Source organism: Ornithodoros turicata, chromosome 7, assembly GCF_037126465.1.
Source record: "Ornithodoros turicata isolate Travis chromosome 7, ASM3712646v1, whole genome shotgun sequence".
In the NCBI taxonomy this organism is placed as follows: Eukaryota; Metazoa; Arthropoda; class Arachnida; order Ixodida; family Argasidae; genus Ornithodoros; species Ornithodoros turicata.
This window is the reverse complement of record NC_088207.1, coordinates 59,127,510-59,147,516: the sequence shown is the minus strand read 5'-3', so window position 1 is coordinate 59,147,516 and position 20,007 is coordinate 59,127,510. Positions and strand designations below refer to the sequence as shown.

General features: G+C 45.0%; 1 protein-coding gene and 1 long non-coding RNA gene across 7 annotated transcripts; one reads left to right on the top strand and one right to left on the bottom strand.

The window, feature by feature from the left end:
* Positions 1–1,164: 1,164 nt before the first annotated feature.
* LOC135401764 (uncharacterized) lies at positions 1,165–6,058 on the bottom strand. 3 transcript variants are annotated; one of them, XR_010424904.1, is made up of 4 exons: positions 5,876–6,058; positions 3,734–3,853; positions 3,392–3,628; positions 1,165–1,535 (listed from the first exon to the last, which is right to left on the bottom strand). It is a non-coding gene; the product is annotated as an uncharacterized LOC135401764 (long non-coding RNA). The 3 variants fall into 3 exon arrangements; XR_010424903.1 differs by having other exon boundaries at positions 1,166–1,535; positions 3,406–3,628; XR_010424905.1 differs by having other exon boundaries at positions 1,166–1,535; positions 3,504–3,628; positions 5,876–6,056.
* A 1,278-nt stretch (positions 6,059–7,336) lies between these two features.
* Positions 7,337–19,803, top strand: LOC135401763 (uncharacterized). Of its 4 annotated transcripts, none has more exons than XM_064634334.1 (11): positions 7,337–7,738; positions 7,807–7,904; positions 8,265–8,388; positions 8,457–8,584; positions 8,656–8,880; positions 9,551–9,726; positions 10,492–10,711; positions 12,336–12,387; positions 13,050–13,209; positions 13,779–14,009; positions 18,222–19,803. In XM_064634334.1, exons 1-11 carry the CDS (start codon positions 7,592–7,594, stop codon positions 19,181–19,183), a joined length of 2,523 nt encoding a protein of 840 aa, XP_064490404.1. In that variant the 5' UTR covers positions 7,337–7,591; the 3' UTR covers positions 19,184–19,803. The 4 variants fall into 4 exon arrangements, with proteins under 4 accessions (XP_064490404.1, XP_064490406.1, XP_064490407.1 ...); XM_064634336.1 differs by having other exon boundaries at positions 7,338–7,738; positions 8,292–8,388; XM_064634337.1 differs by having other exon boundaries at positions 7,338–7,738; positions 10,492–10,624.
* Positions 19,804–20,007: the final 204 nt, after the last annotated feature.

Sequence of the window (20,007 nt, the reverse complement as noted above, 5' to 3'; positions counted from 1 at the left end):
CGGACTTGTTTGTCGTGATGTCATACGTAAAGTACTTTCTTGCTGGGTTGGAGCGATCGCGTCCCATCCGAATGTCTGTTGCTACTGTCTAGCCAGCAAGCACCACCGCACGAGTACGACACAAATCGAGGAACACCTTCACTCACAAACGCGCTCGACGGATCCATTTTATTTTCTTCGTGTCCTGTCCACAAAAGAGTTGCCACTTCGCACGGGCTTGCCCTCGCGTATACGTAAATGTATTCAACTTAGCTGCTCTCAAACAAGGGACCCGTTGCGCCACATTACCGATAAAGAAGCCGTTATGCAGCCCCCTTGGGTCGCTGTTTAGTTGAGGAGAGTTTGCGGGGATCAAACTAGAACGAACAGTACGGCACATTGCTAGAGAGTCACATGTACCTCTATGTGTCCATGCGCGAACGATAAACCATTACAAAGGGAGCCTAAGGGACATTCCACCGTAACCGTAACCCTCGTATAGTATCCATGACATGACTTCAGAGCACACGACATCTGTTTCATTCGCCTATCCGTAGTCCAAACCGGCGAAGTTTTTTTTGGACCGAAAACCGTTAAATATATTTTTCGGTTTCCCTCCTGAGCGAAAAAAACGTATACGGTTTCGATTCCTTTCCGGTTCGCACTGAAATAGCGTTTTTTTTCGGTTTTCGGTTCCGGTTTTCGGTTCGCTCCGACACCCTGGTCGAGGTGAGGGCTCGCCGTTGTCGGCCTCACAGGTGGGCAACATCACGACTGACGGGGAATGTGCGTCCTGGGCCGACTTCTAAGGGAACTGTGCCGACATATGTCTGAAAGCGTCGGAGGAAAACCCAGGAAAAACCCCAGACAGCACAGCCGGCACCAGGATTACCCGGGTACCTCCCAGTTTCAATGTGACATGGCCAGCACGCTAACTCCTCAGCCGTGCTTTCTTCTTTATCTTTTCTTTCGAGTATTATGCAAAGGCTGCACTGGCCACTGCTTCGGTTCCGCTGATTGGGGAACAATGGCACGGTTGGGAACTGCACGCACTGATCTCTATAGTATATGGCTGGATCACGCATTTTTTTTGTTCGTGCAATTTTTTTGTTTCCTTTAAATTAGAGGGCATGCCATACCAGCTTGTTGCAGTTTTCAGTGCATTTCACGCACAGACAGATGAAAGGGGTTAACTTTTCACAGGTAAGCTATTTATTTTGAGGAAAAACAGTGTTTATTCGTATCGCATGTATGTGACACTCGCGCTTGCTCGCACCGCTACTTCGCTGGTGCTGTTAGGTACTAAGAAATTATGTTTGGCTGCTCTATTTATGTATTTTCGACACAATGTGCTTGTGCTATACAGGTCCCCTCACAGTCGCCCAGCCGTGCTGAAGAAGTGGGTGCAGAAGATGCATCGCAAAAATTGGGCCCCATCTAAATCTTCGGTGCTCTGCAGCAGACACTTTGAGGAGGCCTGTTTCGATCGTACAGGGCAAACTGCGCGACTCAAGAGTGATGCTGTGCTTACAAAGTTTGGCTTTCCACAGCACCTCCTGAAAGTAAACACAATAGTAACACATTAGAATTTGCTTGGGAACCTGTGTAATGTGCAGCAATTCTGAATGTGGTAGTTGATCCAACAAGCTCAGTACAAGTCTTCAGAAGTGAAACATCAGTCAACATACATGACACAACAAAACTTATGCGACAAAATTTATGGTACAAAATAATTTACATTCCCTGGTAGGCCTTCTGTCATCATCTTCAAGGCTCATGACAATGCAAGAAATAGCTTGCAAACAAAATTCTGTTCTAGTGAGGTTCCACAACTTCTCAGTTTTAGCTGGTGGTGATCACAACAGCTCTGAATTTGTGCACTGTGCTCTGGGTGCAAAGTCATGGAGACTTGTAAGACACTTTTTTTTTTTTTTTTTGCGAACTCACATTGCACTTGCTGGACTGAACTGACACTACAACTTTTTGCTTTTATGGTTCTTCGCAATGTAATTTTACATTCACTACCTAGAAATGCAGAGTCATGTCCCTGATTTGATTATTCAAGACAGTTCTAGTATAAGGTCAGGGTCCTGTGGCGTAATATTCGAGCTTGTAGGAACCAATACATATACTAGCTCGTTAGGTATTTCTCATGCAATGCAAAAATAAATAAATAAATAATAATGAAGGGAAAATAATAATTTCTAGGTTTTCACTGCAGTGCCCACTGACCTCCATCATGACCTCAGTTCCTGGCATGTGCAAGAAATGTGGAAATAAATGCTGAATTTAACAAATGTTGTCATTTATCCCACATGAACAACAGCTTCTAAAAATAATTAATTAATCTTTCCATCACAGAGGGTACAGCCAAGAAAACCACCTCCAACAAGACATAACATAGAGGTAGAGCCAGTGGCGTATCTAGGGTGTGGCAGGTGTGGGCAGGTGCCATGGGCGCCAGGTGAACAGGGGCGCCATTATGTGGTCGGGTCACTCGGGTGTGAATGTGCCAGGTCGGGCACTCAACATGGCACATTCATAAATGATCTAAAGCACCCGCCATTAGAGCGGTTGTAGTGTGAAACGTAGTGCGGACCACACGAAAACGCATCTCCAAGGACATCATGTTAACCACGAGGTAGCTAAACTGGGCGCGTGACGTATTTGACGAGAACGGGGCACCGTGAGCAAACCGAACCAGCTCAGTGAGCGACTGTCACGGCGGAGACCAAAGCAGCCTAAACAAAAGGGAGATCCCACTCGAGACGTGACAGCAGCATTTGAGGATGTTTACGTAGCAAGCCGATCGCAGCAGTGGGACTTTTGAGAGAGATATCTGAACAAGAAAATCGACCCGACGAAAAGAGTATCGGGCGGACCAACAAGAGGGTCGACCTAACCCGTGTGTCGGGCTGGGGCAGGTGTAAAGGTGTAGGGGCGATTTCGGCAAATTTTACACTTCCGATGTTGACGGCAACGAGCTGTACGAAGAAATTTTGGACTGCAGAATGTTGCTCGCGAGGCGCACAGAAAACAAAATATCGAGACCCGAAGAGCTTCTTGAATTTATTGTTCACTATGGAGATGAGAATGTCTTCCCGAACCTTCGGGTTGCGGTCCAGATAATGCTTACGACCGCGGTTTCAATTGCCAGCTGTGAGCGGTCATTTAGCAAGCTTAGCAAGCTTATACTTAGCAAGCTGATACTTTCGTATTTAAGAGCATCAATGGCCCAGGACAGGCTTTCCGACCTTGCTGTCCTAAGTATTGAAGGAGAAGAAACAGAAAAAATTGATTTCAGTGACATTATCGACAAATTTGCAGCAGCAAAAGCCAGAAAGGCTATCGTGTGACATTAGTGGGCCATTTGCATGTGTAGTAGTTATGTGGACTTCATTAAAGTATTTACAAAACATGACCAACTGTGTCCTCGATATGTGCCTGAACAGGGGCGCAGACTCATTGGTTGCCATGGGCGCAGGTAGCTCTAGATACGCCACTGGGTAGAGCAGGACGTCAACCATGAGATTTCACAGCCAGGACCATCGTGGGCTGCAGGTCCAGGGGTCTTGTCACCTCAGCCAGTCCGATCCTCACATAACCTTGCTGCTGACCACACATACACAGTGCAAGGGAGACCACGGACCTTAAAAAGGAAGATAGACATCACAGTTGAAGCACTGGACAACGTGAAGAAGAAGCTGAAACGCTCTGAAGAAAATGCCCGAAGACTGAAGAAAAAGGTACTCACTGCGGAGAGTGTTATAGAAGATCTCTAGAAGAAATCTCTCGTATCAAGTCAATGCACTGACATGCTTCGTGGCGTCTGATGTGCAGCTAGATTTAGTACTGCGCACCCTACAGAACAAAGCTGGAAAAGTAAGGAGAGAGCAGTATCCCCAGTCACTGCGTAGCTTTGCGCTCACTCTCCAGTTTTATTCAGCAAAGGCATACGAGTATGTCAGGAAGACATTTAACCTTTCGCTTCCACACCAGGCGACACTTAGGTCGTGGTACAGCTCTATACACGGCGAACCAGGTTTCACACAGGAAGCCTTTGATGCACTCAAGGTCCACATCTAAAATGTATGTAATAGACAGGTGTGTATCCATGTCGTGCCCGGGAAGATTAAAATGTATAGCAACGGGAGTGACAATGTCGGATTTATGACCGTAAAACCTCTGACGCATGGTGTTGGAGGTTTCACCAATGTACTGAACATTGCATTTCATACATGTTATTAGATAACAAATGTTAAAGGAGTTACAGTGCAAAGATTGTTTAATTTGAAAGGTGTAGTTGTTTATGGTACTGGAGACCAATAAGATTACAAATTTGGCAGCGTGTGCCATTGCAGGGACCCGAACCAGGTGTTGTAGTACGGCGCAAACGCGAAGAAGTAAGGATATTCCGGATATTCCTTGACCTGCGGAATGTGACAATGGGGGCAGAAGGAAATGGTTCTTTCAATTTTGCGTCACTGTGTAGAATGTTAAGATGGCGCTGAAAAATAGTTTTCGTGTTACCTGTCTATTGTAATTCTGGAATCTGGCTACACCACCGATTGCAAACGCAAAAATCGCGCGTCCTTCTTCATTTCTAAATTTTCTTCTTTAAAACCACGGGGACTAAACGTTCATGGCGGTCCTCTGCAGTTGTTCAACCCATCATCCAGCTAAGCTACTTCATTCACCTTCTGTTCTTAGCATTCTTAGCTCCATTTTCCCTTCAGCCCATAAGGTCACCCGGACCTTCCCACGCAGTTCAACAAAAGCTGTGTTCTCCTCGTACGCGGCTAGACATCCACCTGTGCCCCCGTTTTTTCACCACCAAATCTTTTGAACCACAATTCTCCGAATGTCTCACTTACCCGTACACTTTCTCTTTCCTGATTCGTATGTGACGGTTGCTCACGTGATGCATTGTATTACTGTCTGGTTGTTTACTTAGTTCTGGAAACCTGTTTTATTGTATCTGTTCTCCTGGTATACAGTCAACCCTCGATTTATGAATTTCCTCGTTTTATGAACACGAGCACGGGGAACCAAACTTTTTCCATTCATTTTTCCCTTGTTTTATGAACCTCGATATTCGAATAATAAACGGAATTTCTGGGAACCAACTAGGAGTTGCCCAGCGTTTTTGCCCTCAATTTATGAACGGATCGTTGCGAGGTCAACAGAAACCTTCAAAGGGATGATTTCGTGGTCTTATGAATGACGCCTGAACGGACAAAACGTTTTCCAGGTATTGCACCCTCGGTTCTTAACCCCTCGAAATACGAACAACAAACGGGTTTTCCGGGGTCGCACAAGGTGCGACCAAGTGTTCCTGACCTCAGTTGATGAATAAGGTGGTCGCTGTCACCCGGAGATTAATAAACGGAGGTTGAAAATCCCGGAGGAAATCCGAGACCAGTCCAGTGCGAATGTGGTGACATCTCTTCTTTCCAAGATTGACACAGCGGAAGGCATGGTCCAAAGCAAAATTTAACAATTTAGTATTGCATAATAAACAGAGTGTGAATGCGCTAACGTCTGTTCTTTGTGAGATTGATACAGCAGAAGGCATGGTCAAAAGCAAAATTACACAATATATGGCATTATAAACACAATCCCAACTCTGAAATACTGTTCCATTTGCTCGATAGTACTCAGTTAACTGAATTTTCGATTTATGAATCCCTCGATTTATGAACGATTTTTCGGGGAACCGAGGGTGTTCATAAATCGAGGGTTGACTGTATAGACTTGTGTCGCACTCAGTTGTGTAACCTGAAGAAGTGCGGTCTCTTGCACGAAAGTTCTTGTTGAAATAGTGTGATATACACGAAAAAGGAAACTACAAAAAAAAAAACAGGAAAACATTCCCTAATTGGAATGTCCACACCACCTTTTGTGGTATCGCCGTAGCGAAGGAAGCATGAAACAACGCAAGCAGGGCCAACCGAAAGAATGCTTGTTCTCAAGGTTTACAGGTTTTTATATCTACACATTTCAACCCCCAAGGTTAGTAACATACACTCAGGTATTAGGCCAAACATAACACCTTTGATAAGAAATAAGAGATTAAAATATTTTTCGACACAAGTTGATACCCGATATGGTTCCATTTGCTATGCTGGTGGTTTTTGGAGAGTACAAACGCTTTACAGCGTCTGCACACAAATATGTTGCATATCCAGTGATCAAACCAGGGTGCAATAGGTATTTTAGGTGTCATATATGCCAAGAGGATGATGAGTAGATCGTCGTCACTGATGTTTGCGTCGCACCCAAAGCGTCTGGTTTTTCGGTTTCTTTTTTGTAGGGGGAGGTATTTAAGCGGGTTTCGTGTACTTTGCTGCTGTATGTACTGCCCACTAGAGCCCTGCACGGGCTAGGGCCCCCGACCCGGCCCGCGGGCCGATCCGGGCTTATTGGCTGTGTGCTCCGGGCCGGGCCGAGCCGACAAAATACGCTAGCACCGCGGGCCGGGCCGTTAAAACACACCATCACCGCGGGCCGGGCGGGCAAATATGTTTCTGAGAGTCAGGCCCGGGAGGGCCACGCAGCTAATTCCACACAATGGAGATGCATTAGTTCATATCACCATGCGCTTGCGTCATTCCTGTGCATATTTTGCAAAGACAAGCAAGGGATACTGCATTAGGCATATGATTCAACCCTGTATAACATTCTGAAAGCCACTTTACACTGCTCCTCACGTATTTCACAATCACTTGGCAAAGCTTGGGGAGAGGGGTATGGACTGGGAGAAGGAGTTTGTCGACAGCATCCTCTACCTCCGCAAAATCTTGACAGCGTAACGATAACGCCCATATGCCCGCGTACGTTCTGGATTTAATTTGGTCTGGTGCGGTTATGGTGCTAAACCGCCATCACTTGTATGTTTGTCTTTTCTCCTTATAAATTTACCGATAAATTTGTTTGATAATCGCCAGAAACGCGTACGTCGCGGCTGGAAATACTATGCCGGGATCTACTCGCCGGATCACCGGGCCGGGCCGGGCTCTAGTCACTGGGTCACCGGGCCGGGCCGGGCCGCATAAAAGTATGAAGGCCCGGGTCGGGCCGGGCCATTTTTCGATGCGCCCGGGCCGGGTCGGGCCCGGAAAAGTCGGCCCGTGCAGGGCTCTACTGCTCACTATGCAGCTTTGCTGGGGCTGGCATACACACAGGCTAGCTGGTGGATCCAAAAGGGAGAAGCTTGAATCCAGCTTGAAAAAATGCACATAAAATTAAATTCATAGATGCGCTCTTCATACGTTCGTTTTTATGGCTAGTTTTTATATAAGGGGGCCGCCATGTGTGGTTGTTATAGGTCACGTGCGCGGTCACGTGGTAAAAAAGGATATCCCACAATCCAGCGCGCCGGCTTCCCGTCGTTCTTCCTGTTCTCGGGCCGTCCGCCAATCAGCGTCAGCCTGGCGTTGTGTTGGGTTTTAAAACGTAAGGGGTGTACGAAGCCGTTTGGCTGCCGGGAGATTTAACTGCAAGTCAACAATGTTTCCGAGAAACAAATAGTATCTTCATCCTGGGGAAGTTACGAGTGCTTTGCTTATGTAGCGGCGTTCGAGTGTGGAATGGAATAGGCCTTTACGGCTGCATGGTGCACGCTAACAACAGCATCACGAACGTTTCCGAGATGGCGGACGAAGAACAGTGCAATCTAACTTCCCTTGTAGTTGCTGAATTGAGAAATCTGGGAGTGAAAGTTCCGAAACTGAAGAAGTCACGAACTAGCGCAAAACAGGTAAATTAACGTTTGAAGGCCTTTGAACGTAATGGTCGATGAATGTCCAGCCATGTGCCTTGTATCAGGCGTCAAGACGTTCGGGAGGGCAAGGTGGAACCTTTGGGATGCCGTTGGAAAAGCAACAACTTGCAGTTTCTGGCGAAACGGGGATACCAATTCCAATGTAAGTCGTATTATTGTGGGGCTTGTGATACATTTGGTGATGTGCTGAGGCGTTCAATGCCATTAGAATGGGACTTGGAGTCGCATTATCAACTCCCTACAAGTTTTGCCAGTTTGAGCTGTGGTGACAGAAGCTGTACCTGCGTGTTCCTTTACTCCTAACTTGACTAGTCTCGACAAGTTACTCTTTGGAAATACCTCCTCGCTGCTCGATCAAACGTGGGTTATGCCTGCTCCCTGCGCTGTTGAGTGAAAAGGATCGATAAACACATAAGTAAAGTTGTGCAAACACTCGTATGATTGTATAAAACTGATGACAAGTGTTCTGTTAAAGATAGCAAGCTTCTCTTTGCCTCTCAAGAGCTCACCTCCCACTTTGTTTTGCAAGGTTCTTGAAGATCACAACAGAATACTTGCTTCTGAGCAAATCTTCAGATGGGCTGTTTCGAAAAGCTGGATCCATCAGTCGACAGCGAGAACTTCGGGTGAGGACTCTAGTGTTCTACGGCTGCCCAGTCCATACTTAGGTATTCCAATATTCACCCACTGACAGAGAAACATAGAAAGCGGACAGAGTCTACAAGGTGCACAAGTGCATGATGTGGCTGGGATCTTAAAACAGTGGTTCCGAGAACTGCCGGAGACTGTTGTACCGGAGTACATGAATGAACTAATAATGCGGTAAGTGCATTACAGGTGTAAAATATAGAAGAAAAAAGGCCACTACTATATAAGCAGCTTTGTAATTGCAGATGTACACAGTTATCATCTGAGCCCCTCCAGGTGAACGCCTTCCAGTTGGCCTGCCTGCTCCTACCCGTGGAACACCTTCACGTCTTGCAGCACACATTGTTGTTCCTTTCCACTGTGGCCAGAGAGAGTGGAGCAAACAGAATGGATGCTCACAACCTAGCTGTCGTCATGGCTCCGAATCTCCTGACTTCTCGCTGTGAAATGATGCCGCCCAAGAAGGCCAGGTGAGACAAATAAGCTATTGGTGCTATCACGCTTTTGGTATCCCTGCACTATGTGAGCACATAACGAGAGCTGTCCAGTGAAGAATTATAGATAACAAAGATAATAGCACTAATAAATAACAGTAATGACAAACTATGAGGTGCACAATAACGTCACTGGCTAATAATATTAGGAAATATCTAAATCACATCTGAAGCATACCCTTGCAGCTGGGTGCAGGCAAAAGCTGCTGTCTTGGTGATACAGTGTGTAGCTGTTAAACAGTAGACTGAAGTTCGAGGTGCTCATAATCTGGCCATTGTGACGGTCTCACCAAGAACTATCCAATCACTGACCACTGGGTCTTGGATGATATCTTGCTTCTAGATCCAGTGCAGTGAGTTGCTAAGACAACGGTTGGTCTAAGTCATGTTTGAACTTGTGCATTTAGGGTCTGCCAGCCCATATCAGATTTTTGCTGCATCATGTTTACTAAAATAGTTGACGAGGCACTTTTCTGGTCTGTACCATGCAGTAGAAATAATTCCTAGAATATATAAAGAAAACCTACACGTGAGCACTGGCTCTCACTCGTGTCCTCTGGGCAGGATAATGAATTGTGAGTGAATATATTGCTAGTAAGCAGACTAACTAGTCGAGCAATTAAAAACTACTTATTTGGTGGTTCAGTTATCTTTTGCAGAGCCAGACACTATTTGTGGAGCTTATGATCTGTCATGCTCAGCAAGTGGGTCACATGCCACCCCTAGTGAAGAACAGTCTTCCTATCAACCCTTCAGACGAGGAGCTTGAACATTCTGGGGATGAATTGGGTCAAAGGCAGCGTGTAAAGACCAGAAAGCAAGGTTTGACAATATTCTGTATCTTTATAAAAAGTCCAGTAAGCAAACGTTGTAAAGAAAGTTTTGAATCCAGTAATTGTGTTCGGTTCCATAGTTTCAACCCCATGTACTGTCAGTGGGGAGCACACATTGTCCTTTTGTTATCCTTATGTAATTGCCTTGCCTGGTGTAGTTATGGGATGCCACATAAAACTGGCAAATGTGGCATGTTTTACAAGAGATACCTGAAAGTGCGTCCCGCGTAAGCCTGGATTCATTGTAGGTGCTCCCAACACTTGACGTCATTCCGTGACAACATGGCCTAGCGCTCGGAAGTCACTAGTCTGGAGCCCTCGCTGGACTGTTGCCACTTGAACATCAGTGCCAAAGAAAGTAGCGGTTTCAGTCACTTGGGTCATGGGGCATCGCGGTCGCTCATGTTTTCGGTTCCGTCGTCTGCTATCCCATGTTAACTTTGGCGTGCAGGCCAATCAGGGCCAGTGCGGGCTTTCACAGCGTGGCCAGATCAGGACCAGGCAAAAAAACAAAAAAAGTGCCAGGAGGCAGATTCCTGGCGCTAGGAAAAAACCACGCATGATTACTAGGTTTTGACCAAGTGAGCAGAAGTGCCCAGAGTGAGGAAATAAGCACCACTAGATTGAGTCAAAAACCCTGATATGAGATAAGCCTGTCAGTGTTAGCAAAATCTCATTTGCCAAACTGTGCATTTCATGTGTACAGAGCCTGTGTTATGGATATTGTAGCTGAATGCTATTGGTTGCTCTCCAGGAATTCTCGCGAATAAGCTTCGTTGCATTGTTCCTCGTGCCCGAGGGACTCGACTGCGAGTTGTGGAAGCTGCAACCCTCGACCTGGTTGACATGGAGTGTTCTCCGCGGCTGCCCTCTACTGTTTCCTCAAGGTTGGAGCTCAAACGCAAAGCCTTTGCCATGTCTACTGGGCAGCGAGAAATGGAGTCAGAGAACCTTAACTTAGGCCCCAGGAAAAAGTATGGCACTTGACATGCACATTATGTGAGGGTAGAGGAAAATGGGAGCTTTCTTTCTTTTCTTTTTTTGCAGGGTCTTGGTTTTGTTTTTCAAAAATTGATCCAGCCTGGTTGCTTGCATGCTCTTATTGTTGACTTGTGGGAGGAGATTTCATAATCCTGGGCTTGGGTTCTGAGGAGCAGCTGTTGCCTGCTTATGGCTCGCCTTAATTTATTGCGATTGGGTTTAGTAAGGTGTTGGAAGTGTCATTTTACTTTACGATTGCTTCATGTTGCTTGTTCTGTGCTTTGGCTCGCTGCCTGGTAGATGTCTTGTACAATGCGCTGTGCCATATTCCAGCAAACTTCCTGCCTGCCAATGCTACCTGCATGTATCTGCCATATGCCTGCAATGTGCCTTCCAAATTAACGTTTATGGAACTACTGTACTTGAATGAAATGTCATGACATGTATTGTGTGAATAAGGGCGCAGGCTCGCTGGTGAAACATTCTACTGAGTGAAACCTTCCCCAAAGACAGGGGAGTCAAAAAAGGGACAACTCAACACAGTCTCGGAGGACGAGGCGCCACAGAGGGAGTGCTTACACGCAAAGCTCCCCCTTTTCTTAATCACTCAAGGATCAACCTTTTCTCTTCCCAACACTGAGGGAGAGTGAAGGTCAGCAGCACAGCCGTTGAAATCTGCAAGGTACTTTACGGAGTTTCCAGCAACATTGTTTACATTCCTATTATCTTCTGTTAACCTTGTGTTCTCAGGGGTTTCACTCAGTAGAATGTATCGTGTGTTTCACTAGTGTACAGTGCCTCCTGGTGTTGATACTTGGGTATTGTTGCCATTCTGAGGTGTTTGCTTGCCTCAAATTCGTAAGGTAAAAATGACATGCTGTTTTTGTCTGAGAAGTTCCATGAAACTTAAAAGTGTTGCGATATGGTCCTCCCACTTTCTGGAAAACAATGTTATAAAATGTTGGCTTGTCTCTCTCCATCTCTATCTCTCTATTTTTTTTTCTTGCACACACATAAAACTCTGACACCAGAGTGATCCTACTTTTGGATGTTATTGCACACCAAAAAAACTCCACTGAAGTCCCCGGAATGACAATAGGTGTCATCATTAAAATCAATGTGTGTGTAGTTGGTTAAATATGAAATGTCTGTTTTTGTGGTAACCACTGTCTGGGATTGCCCACTGTCTCCCGAGGTCTGTGACGTAACTGTATTGGTAGACATTCCCTATGGATTAGAGTGGCAACATATTACTGTCAATTTCTCATCCCCTTTAAGTACACTCTATGTAGTTATCGGGAACACAAAGTTTTTTTTTTTTTCCCTTGTGCAGGCTGCTTTCGAACGCTGTGTGTTTTTGTGGTCTGCAAGTAGAACTCCCAAAACTGCTGTTCTGAACTTCCACATCGTTACTGTGTTTGCTGTTACTGTGAGCGAAAAAGGAATGCCTGTTTTGTACACTTTGTATGTGGTAGGCTTAGTATTAAGTAGTACATAGTATGTATTGTAGTAAGTGTGAAGGTTGCTCCAACATATCTTTTTGCACACTCTTTTATATTGCTGACCCTGTCATTTGTCTGTTGATGTCCTTCATTAATTTCCTTACATTTCTTACAGAGCAAGGTCCCCACTGACTGTATCCACTGAAAAGATGTCTGTGTGTGATATGGTATGGCTCTTGACTTATTTTTTTCAAAAACTAGATAATTCTCAGAGAATAAAGTCTCATGATTTTGTCATTGTGTGTCATAATATCGCAGAAATAGATGTAATAGTGTAGGATAAGATTGATTGTAAGATTTTCTAAGGTGCTTTTATGGTGATCCTTCTCAGAGTGTGTTTTGCAACCATGTAGGACTCTCAAAGTGCCTGGAGATCATTATACTTCGAGTCTCAAGTTTCAGGGTTAAACCCGTTTCTTCCCCGAATTTGCACCCCGAATTGTAGGTGGCCTCTTTAGGGTGAAAACCCGACTTTTACCCGGCAAATTGCCCTCACCGAAACGTGTGCAAGAATGCACTCTGTCTTGTTTGGCAGCAAAAACAATTACATCACTGTTTGTACTGAACCGGTACAGTTCGTTTGAGTAATAAAGCCCGATTTCTCCCCGATGTTAGCATACTGCAAGTTTTTCTGCACGAATTTGCATGAATTTAGAGCGCATGTTGATTTCCCTGATTTTTACCTTCCGAATTGTGAAAAAAATATTTCCAGAAAACTTGAGGCTTTAATTATACTCCTGTCAAACCTGTGCTCTTGCTTTCTGTTGTACTTGTTTTATATATTGGCAGGTCCAAATGAAATTTCCTATCCAAATACTATTGCTTCTAGGTGGCCATTGCAAGGCGTCAGACACACTCCAAGCACTCTGTCACATCACTGGCATCCATCGATCCTCTGACAGCCTCTGATGACAATAAGGACAGGCGAGCTCCTGTGCGCCGTTATTCAACACCATCTCTAAAGAACACATTGTCTGTCCCCATAACTGGTAAGGAAGAGACACTTGGCAGTACAGTCAAACTCCTTTATAGCGAACACCTTTTTAACGAAAATACCGCTACAGCAAATTTTTTTCGCGGTCCCGCTGGAGCCTATAGGTCCAATAATGGACATCCTTTTTAACGAAAATACCTTTACTGCGAATTTTTTTTGCTGTCCCCTGAGCTTCGTTGTAAAGGAGTTTGACTGTACTGCTATTTCAGCAGGGAGCATCTATCCTGGCACTATATTCCTTATTTTTCTTAATGTGGTCAACTCTGGCACACCTATATAGGTAGGTGAAAACAAGTACTTGAGAGAGGTTACAACTTTTTTTTGTGCGCGATAAATGTTATACAACAATTCAAGCGTTAGGTCTTACATGTATTTGAGCAGAGTCTTTGCATTTCTTAAAAATGTTCTTACATATAAGAACCTTATACACTGGCCTAAAATTTGCTCAGCACAACAAAGGTCTCCACCAAACGAATACACATCTCTCTCCCATAACCCCTGCTGTTGGGCTCAGGTTGCTGGTTTCAGCTGATGAAACTTTGATGATGTTCCTCTTTCTGCCAGCAGAAAATTCCAACGGTGCACGCACACAAATGACAAGGGGTGCAAAGCACAGCTGCCGTTCCCTGACATTCTTTGCTGGGTGTTACGCTGCTCATCGCATTGAGGCAACAACTCCAGAGCATAGAGTGCCCACTCCTGGAACGGTCAAGAGCCGCAGCACGCTTAAACGTGGTCGACCCAACACCATTCAGAGTGGTCTGCCATCTCCATTCAGGTCAAACTCAGATATCCGTGAGTGTAAATATACATTTATCAGACGTGTCGTTCACTTATACCTAGAGCGTCAAGAATTTGGACCACGAATAGAAGGTTGCCTCTTTAGGGTGAAACCCGATTTTTACCCAGCAAATTGCCCTCACCGAGTCGTCTGTAGGAATGCACTGACATACTTGTTTAGCAGCAAATGCAGTTACATCGTTTGTACCAAACCAGTGCGGTTAGTTGGAGTATCTGAGCCCGATTTCTCCCCGAATTTAGCATACGTCAAGTTTTTTTCATCCCAATTCGCACAAATTTGGAGCACATGTTTATTTACATAACCCGAGTTTTACCCGCCGAATTAAGAAAAAGAATTCCCGAAAACTTCTTGTTGTACTTATAGCCCAAGCTTTTATGGCGCACACAAAAAGCTCCGAATGAATCAAAATCTTTTTGCCTGGTTTCATGGCAAATATGTGCGCAATCTGTAGAGATTACCAGTGGTGTGGTATGGTGAATGGTGTGGAGCAGGTGTGGTGAATGGTGTGGAGCCTTTCCAGGCAGACGTTGGCACGATTCCTTGTCAAGTCTGCCCAAAGTATCTGCTACTAACCCTTTTGTCTCCCAAACCTTCTTACGGCCTTTTCCATTTGTCTGCATCCAGAAGTGGCTATATACACTGTTGTTTCATGTTGCATGTGGAATTTAAAAAGACATACACACTGCAATATAAAAAGATTATATCTGCCTAGAAATTGGTGTGGTAACTTGATTTGTAGACAGAAATCAAATGTTTTCAAATGAAAGAGCATAAAATGTGCTTACAACCGCACACCTCTGCATCGCTGTCCACAGCTAAGCATTAGATTCTCTGACGTCATTCCCTAGATCCAGCTACATTTGAAAGTGTACTACGTAGGGAATTAAAAAAATGCTACGCCGACCTGTATTGTTGCTATGCAGTTAACTGCTATTATTGAACGACTATGGATGAATTAATGTTCCTAAGCAGTTTCTTGGCTCTCAAGTAAAAGCACTTGTCACATAAAATTTCAATCATGCAGATCTTCTCCCTATGAATGCAGTGATTGTGGATGTGCAGATATACGTACTCGATTATATCTATGCTAACGGATGCTGTCAATGATACCTGTGCTCACTTCTAGCTACATTCATGTGCGCCACTATTCACCTGCACTGCAAAAGGGGCTTGTACATAGTCCTAAATATAGGTGCAGCATGCTCAGACATAACAGTAAACTGACCTGTCGCTAGTTGACACGGTATAGTACAGATATGATTTCTATGCATGTTCAGTCATAGCCTCCTACTACATGCCGCAGTCGCTGGTTGTCCACAAATGGTTTCCTAGTGATGTGATATCCTACGTCCTCCTACACACAGAGTGTAGATTATAACTAGAGCCGGACGTTTTCGGGTTAAACCCGATTTGACCCGGCAGGCAGTCGGGTTTAACCCGATTTCTACTGGTCATTAAGTGGGTTCGTCGCAGCTCCCGTCCCGTAAGTTGGCTTTCCTGCGCGAACAAAGTGCTTGTGCATGCGTGAACGCTGCATTCACGTGCGCGTCATCCACTCCATCTCCATGACGAAGGAAACTCGCCTTTTCGCTTTCGATTGGTCTTGGTTGTTTCGCTTGATGAACATGTGCTTTTATGCATTTCATGCATTAACATCGTGACATGATGGCGGGTCGTAAAAGGAAAAAGACTTGAAAACTGGGTCAACAAGTACAACGATTTGGAAATGGTGAAGATATGAGACAACGAAAATGTGCCGTTTCTGTAACTTGGTGCTGCTGTCAGGTCCGGCGAAGAAACCCTACGATCTTATAAGGGAACATCTCGCATCGGCAACAAGACGAAGCAAGAACAAGCGGACAATGTTTCAAGTTTGCTATCGTCAACGTGAAAGAGAAAAGAATGCCGAAGGTGTTGTTCATAAGTTGGTGAGGCAAAGAGTGGAATAAGCCAGTCTGATGGTCTCCCAGCGGCCAAAACACCAGCTTCGTTGTAAGCAACACATCCAAGCCCATGGAGGCGATCCACGATGACGTGAAAGAACTGGGGTATCCTACCGTAAATACCTGCGATTTATTTTAGATTCTTTATCTGCAGTGTTTAATATATTTGATATAGCAATAGCAATATTTTCTAGGGGTGTGCAAATCCGAATATTTTAAGTCTAATCGAATATCGAATATTCGTGCAAAATTTACAATATGTGACTTTCGCGCTAAAAGTTTCCATTTTGTAGCCCATGGCTTTAGTGTAATTTTTCTGGCATTAACTGTCACAAGAGAGACATGCAATTCTTCCGTTTAAAGCCCATACTCTTTAATTTTACGTGAGAGTGCTTCCTTTTTTAGGTGAGCCTACACGTACTGGAGTGGTTACCTTCATTTCAAAATTTTGTCAGGCAGTAGCATGTTATATGGATGAGGCTGTAATTGCTTAAGACAACCACAGGCCATTTGTGAAACAAACAAATTGGCATCCTGCCTCAGCTTAGCCATGAACACCCTTTAGTTTCTTTGCACTCGTCCTAGGAAATTGCACTACTGAAATTCTAGATCTAAAGGACATCTTTAAGACACCCTTCTTGTTCGTGGGCTGTAGTCATTATTCGAGAGTCCTAACTTTTTAAAGGCAACCTCACAGACATCAAATCAAAGTCCCTCGTCGGCACCGCTAAACTGCATGTGGGAGGGGCGCCGACCCTTCCACAGACAGAAAACTAACTTTGGGTAACGTTATCCTAAACTAAACACCATCCGGCCTGTGTTGGTTCTGCTCTAAGGGCAATTTCGTAAAGGAGGCTTCACCTCATGCACGGAAGCATCAGGTGAAGCCCACTTTCGGGTTGTGTCGCTCATATTCGTGGAATAGTCGAATATTCGAAAAATCGAATATTGGATATTCGATTCGCGAATCGAAGAGTTCGAGCGTTTGATATTCGGTTCGAATTCGAGAATTCGAATATTCGCACACCCCATTTCGCACCAACATTTCAAGGCCAGAGGTAAAAAAATCTAAAACCATTATTCTCTAGAAATTGGTACATACTTTCATTCAAAACAAACTTCATGCAAATCAAACAAATCTTCGCGGCGCAAAACAATTTGAAAAATGTATGGGGATTCCCATAGAGGCCTCGAGGGGTGATGCACATGCCTTAAAGGTCTAGCCATGTAAATTTGGTGAGTTCCTGCGTTACTCTGAGCAAGAACGACAAGCTGTATTTCACCCGAAAAATATAATATATATATATAAATAAAGAAATATCACCCGATTCCACCATGTTTTCCTGCCCACCAGATAACACCCGATTTTTACCCCTCGAATTCTGAAAACAATAAAACCCGAAAACATCCAGCTGTAATTAAAACCGGCTGCGTCTGACAGTCAGAGAGATGGCATGACACTCAAAAGAGAACATACCAACGCTAGCTGGGGCGGTGTCTTTCGAAAGCCAATGGCTTATCGAGCAGTGACTGAGGCCTGCCCATAGTGCACCCATCCAGGACGCTTATCTCTGCTAAGCGTGGTAGAGCAACGTATGCACTGAGCATACGACAGCGTACGCTTACGGGGTAGGCAAAGGTTGTCACTGCTCTGACTGTCCGTGTTTCCGACCCTGGGAAACCGGTGCCCCCATACGGTCGGGTGAATGTCCGGTTTTGCCTCGTTGAGCAGGTGTATAGCATATTTGCCTCTCCAACTACCTGTAGAGGGACCTGTAGAGAGTCCTCAAGATGGCGGAGAAAAGAATAAATGAATCTGCTTCATGGGCCTTCGTCCATGAGACACGCTTCAAAAATTGTAGAAATGACACAACTAGAGCATATTTTCCGTCTGTCTTCGTTGTTTTCACTCACGCTGCTCCTGTGGTAGTATCTTTTTCCACTTCTCGACATTGAATATTCTTCTCCGCAGTAGTTTTGCACTGCGGAATTGAGCAGTGCTGTCGCTCTTTGAGTTCTTTAAGCCGGGAAACTCCATCGCACACGAAGGGAAGTTGTGGCAGTTTCGGGATAGCGCGAAATATACCTGTCGTCTGCTGTTACTAGCATACATTGAGTGCTTCTGCTGCGGTCTGCTAGGTGGCGAGCAGCCAGTTGGAGAGCCGAATATGAGGCTATGGTTCAGTCCACTGGCATAGACATATAGCTCCATTAACGAGTCGTCTACCAGGTGTCCTAATATTTTTTCTTGTTTTTGTTTAGTTACGCCACAGGCTTCGAGAAAGACCCCAAGATGCATCAAGTTTGATGCCCCAACTGTCAACGGTCTTCCATCTGGTTCCACTTTCTCTTTAAATGATATGGACAGTGTGGAGAGCCACCTGTTTGGAGGAGGTGGAATGTCCATCGACAACCATGCTGCAGGCACAAAATGTGACAAATTGGTGCAGACTCCTCTATGTTGCACAAGCATCGAAAATTGGAATCTCTCCCGCCAGTCGAGCTACGTGAGTATTTATGACGGCCTCCGTAACAACGTGCAGACGGTGCCGCATTATTCCGAGGAAGTTTGTGGTGGCAGAGCAGAAACGTCTCCACATCGCACATCAGTGGACAGATTGCACGAAATTAAAGCCGAGGATGTGATCTCACTGACTCGCGACGCTGGTTGTGACAAACTTGACTCCGACAGACAACCCGAGACAAAAGCAACCGGTCCATATTTGTCCAGTGCAGAATCCAGCTTGAGCGTGTCGCGTATCGTGGACAGCACTCCAACCCCTCCCAGAGCCTCGGAGCCCGTGGAGCAAGAGAAAAAGGGGACTCCCCTAAATGACCTTTTCGAGTTGATAAAATCTGAAACCTGGGCAACACCACTGCCGACCGCGGCCAGAGACGACGACGACGACTTTAGCCGGAGAGAGAGCATCGTACAGATTCGGAAGAAAAATGCGGGTCTTGTGCGCCACAATGTGCGTCTGTTTAGCCAGGGGTGCGCAAACTCCGTCAGAAAAGTGGCGTCTGTTCGTGTGGGGCCAACCTTTGTGCGGAACGCAGCCGAGACACGTTCTCTGAGGAGCAATTCTAGCAGCACCAGCCTACAACGTTCACCACTGCAGGAGACAAACAGAATGGGCATATCGAGAAAAGCGTCCCTCAAGTCTGAAAAACGTGTTGGTAGAGCGTTAGAAGATGGACCGAAGGAGTGGGTGATGGAAGTGTGACATATGTGTCAACATGCTGTGCATTTGCCTTAATTCTGCCATAAGGGACATTAGTATATATGGACTTGACAGATGCTGTGTCCTACCTTGTTTCAACTTTGCAGCTACAATTTTAGTTCTCTCAGTTTCTGCTTAGTTGTCGACACCTTTTACGAGATAAGAGATGCATCGAGGCGCAATGTTTGATATCTTTTCTTTTATCTTTATCTGCCTCACAGGTTAAATTTTCACTCATCATTGTAGGCTCACGGAAGAAACTAAAATTGTAACTAATCGTATCGGGCTCCTATACCCACCGAGTGTGTTCAGAAATTGCAACTCAAAGCCAAGGATACTTGTTGTTTTCCTCGCTTAATTCAGATTTGCAGCACATGCATGAATTTTGATGTTCATAAATGTGATTGACTGAGCTTCTGTTTAAACCTTGTACCCTGTGTTGTCCGTTTTGTTGATATTTTTAAACTCTTAGACATTTTAATGCACATGGACGCTCCTGGTCTCTTCTCTGAAGAACAAAAGTATTTCTGTAAGGGATGTGACATGTTTCCACATTTGCTTTTAATGTAATAAACATAATTTTGTCATAAATATGAGAAAGTGGATATAAAGTGCTTATTATATGATATCTATCTGTCTATGGTATCTGGTACGATATCCACGGTATGGTTGTATCCACATCCTCCGCTGGAAGATTCAATCCTTCTGGGAAGATTTCAATTGAGACCAGTGGTGATGAAAGCGAGAGATAACTTGAGCATTTGAAAACTCTCCCAGGCTTGGGTAGGTTAGTCCCAGGATCTTGCAGGCTAAATTTGCTTGGAGTT

What these genes read in the sequence shown, in the direction of transcription:
- LOC135401763 (XM_064634334.1), top strand. Translation starts at nt 7,592, where the DNA reads ATGGTGCACGCTAACAACAGCATCACGAACGTTTCCGAGATGGCGGAC. An exon ending in TGTAAAGACCAGAAAGCAAG is followed by an intron (nt 9,727 to 10,491) that starts GTTTGACAATAT and finishes GTTGCTCTCCAG; the next exon opens with GAATTCTCGCGAATAAGCTT. An exon ending in AACTTAGGCCCCAGGAAAAA is followed by an intron (nt 10,712 to 12,335) that starts GTATGGCACTTG and finishes CATTTCTTACAG; the next exon opens with AGCAAGGTCCCCACTGACTG.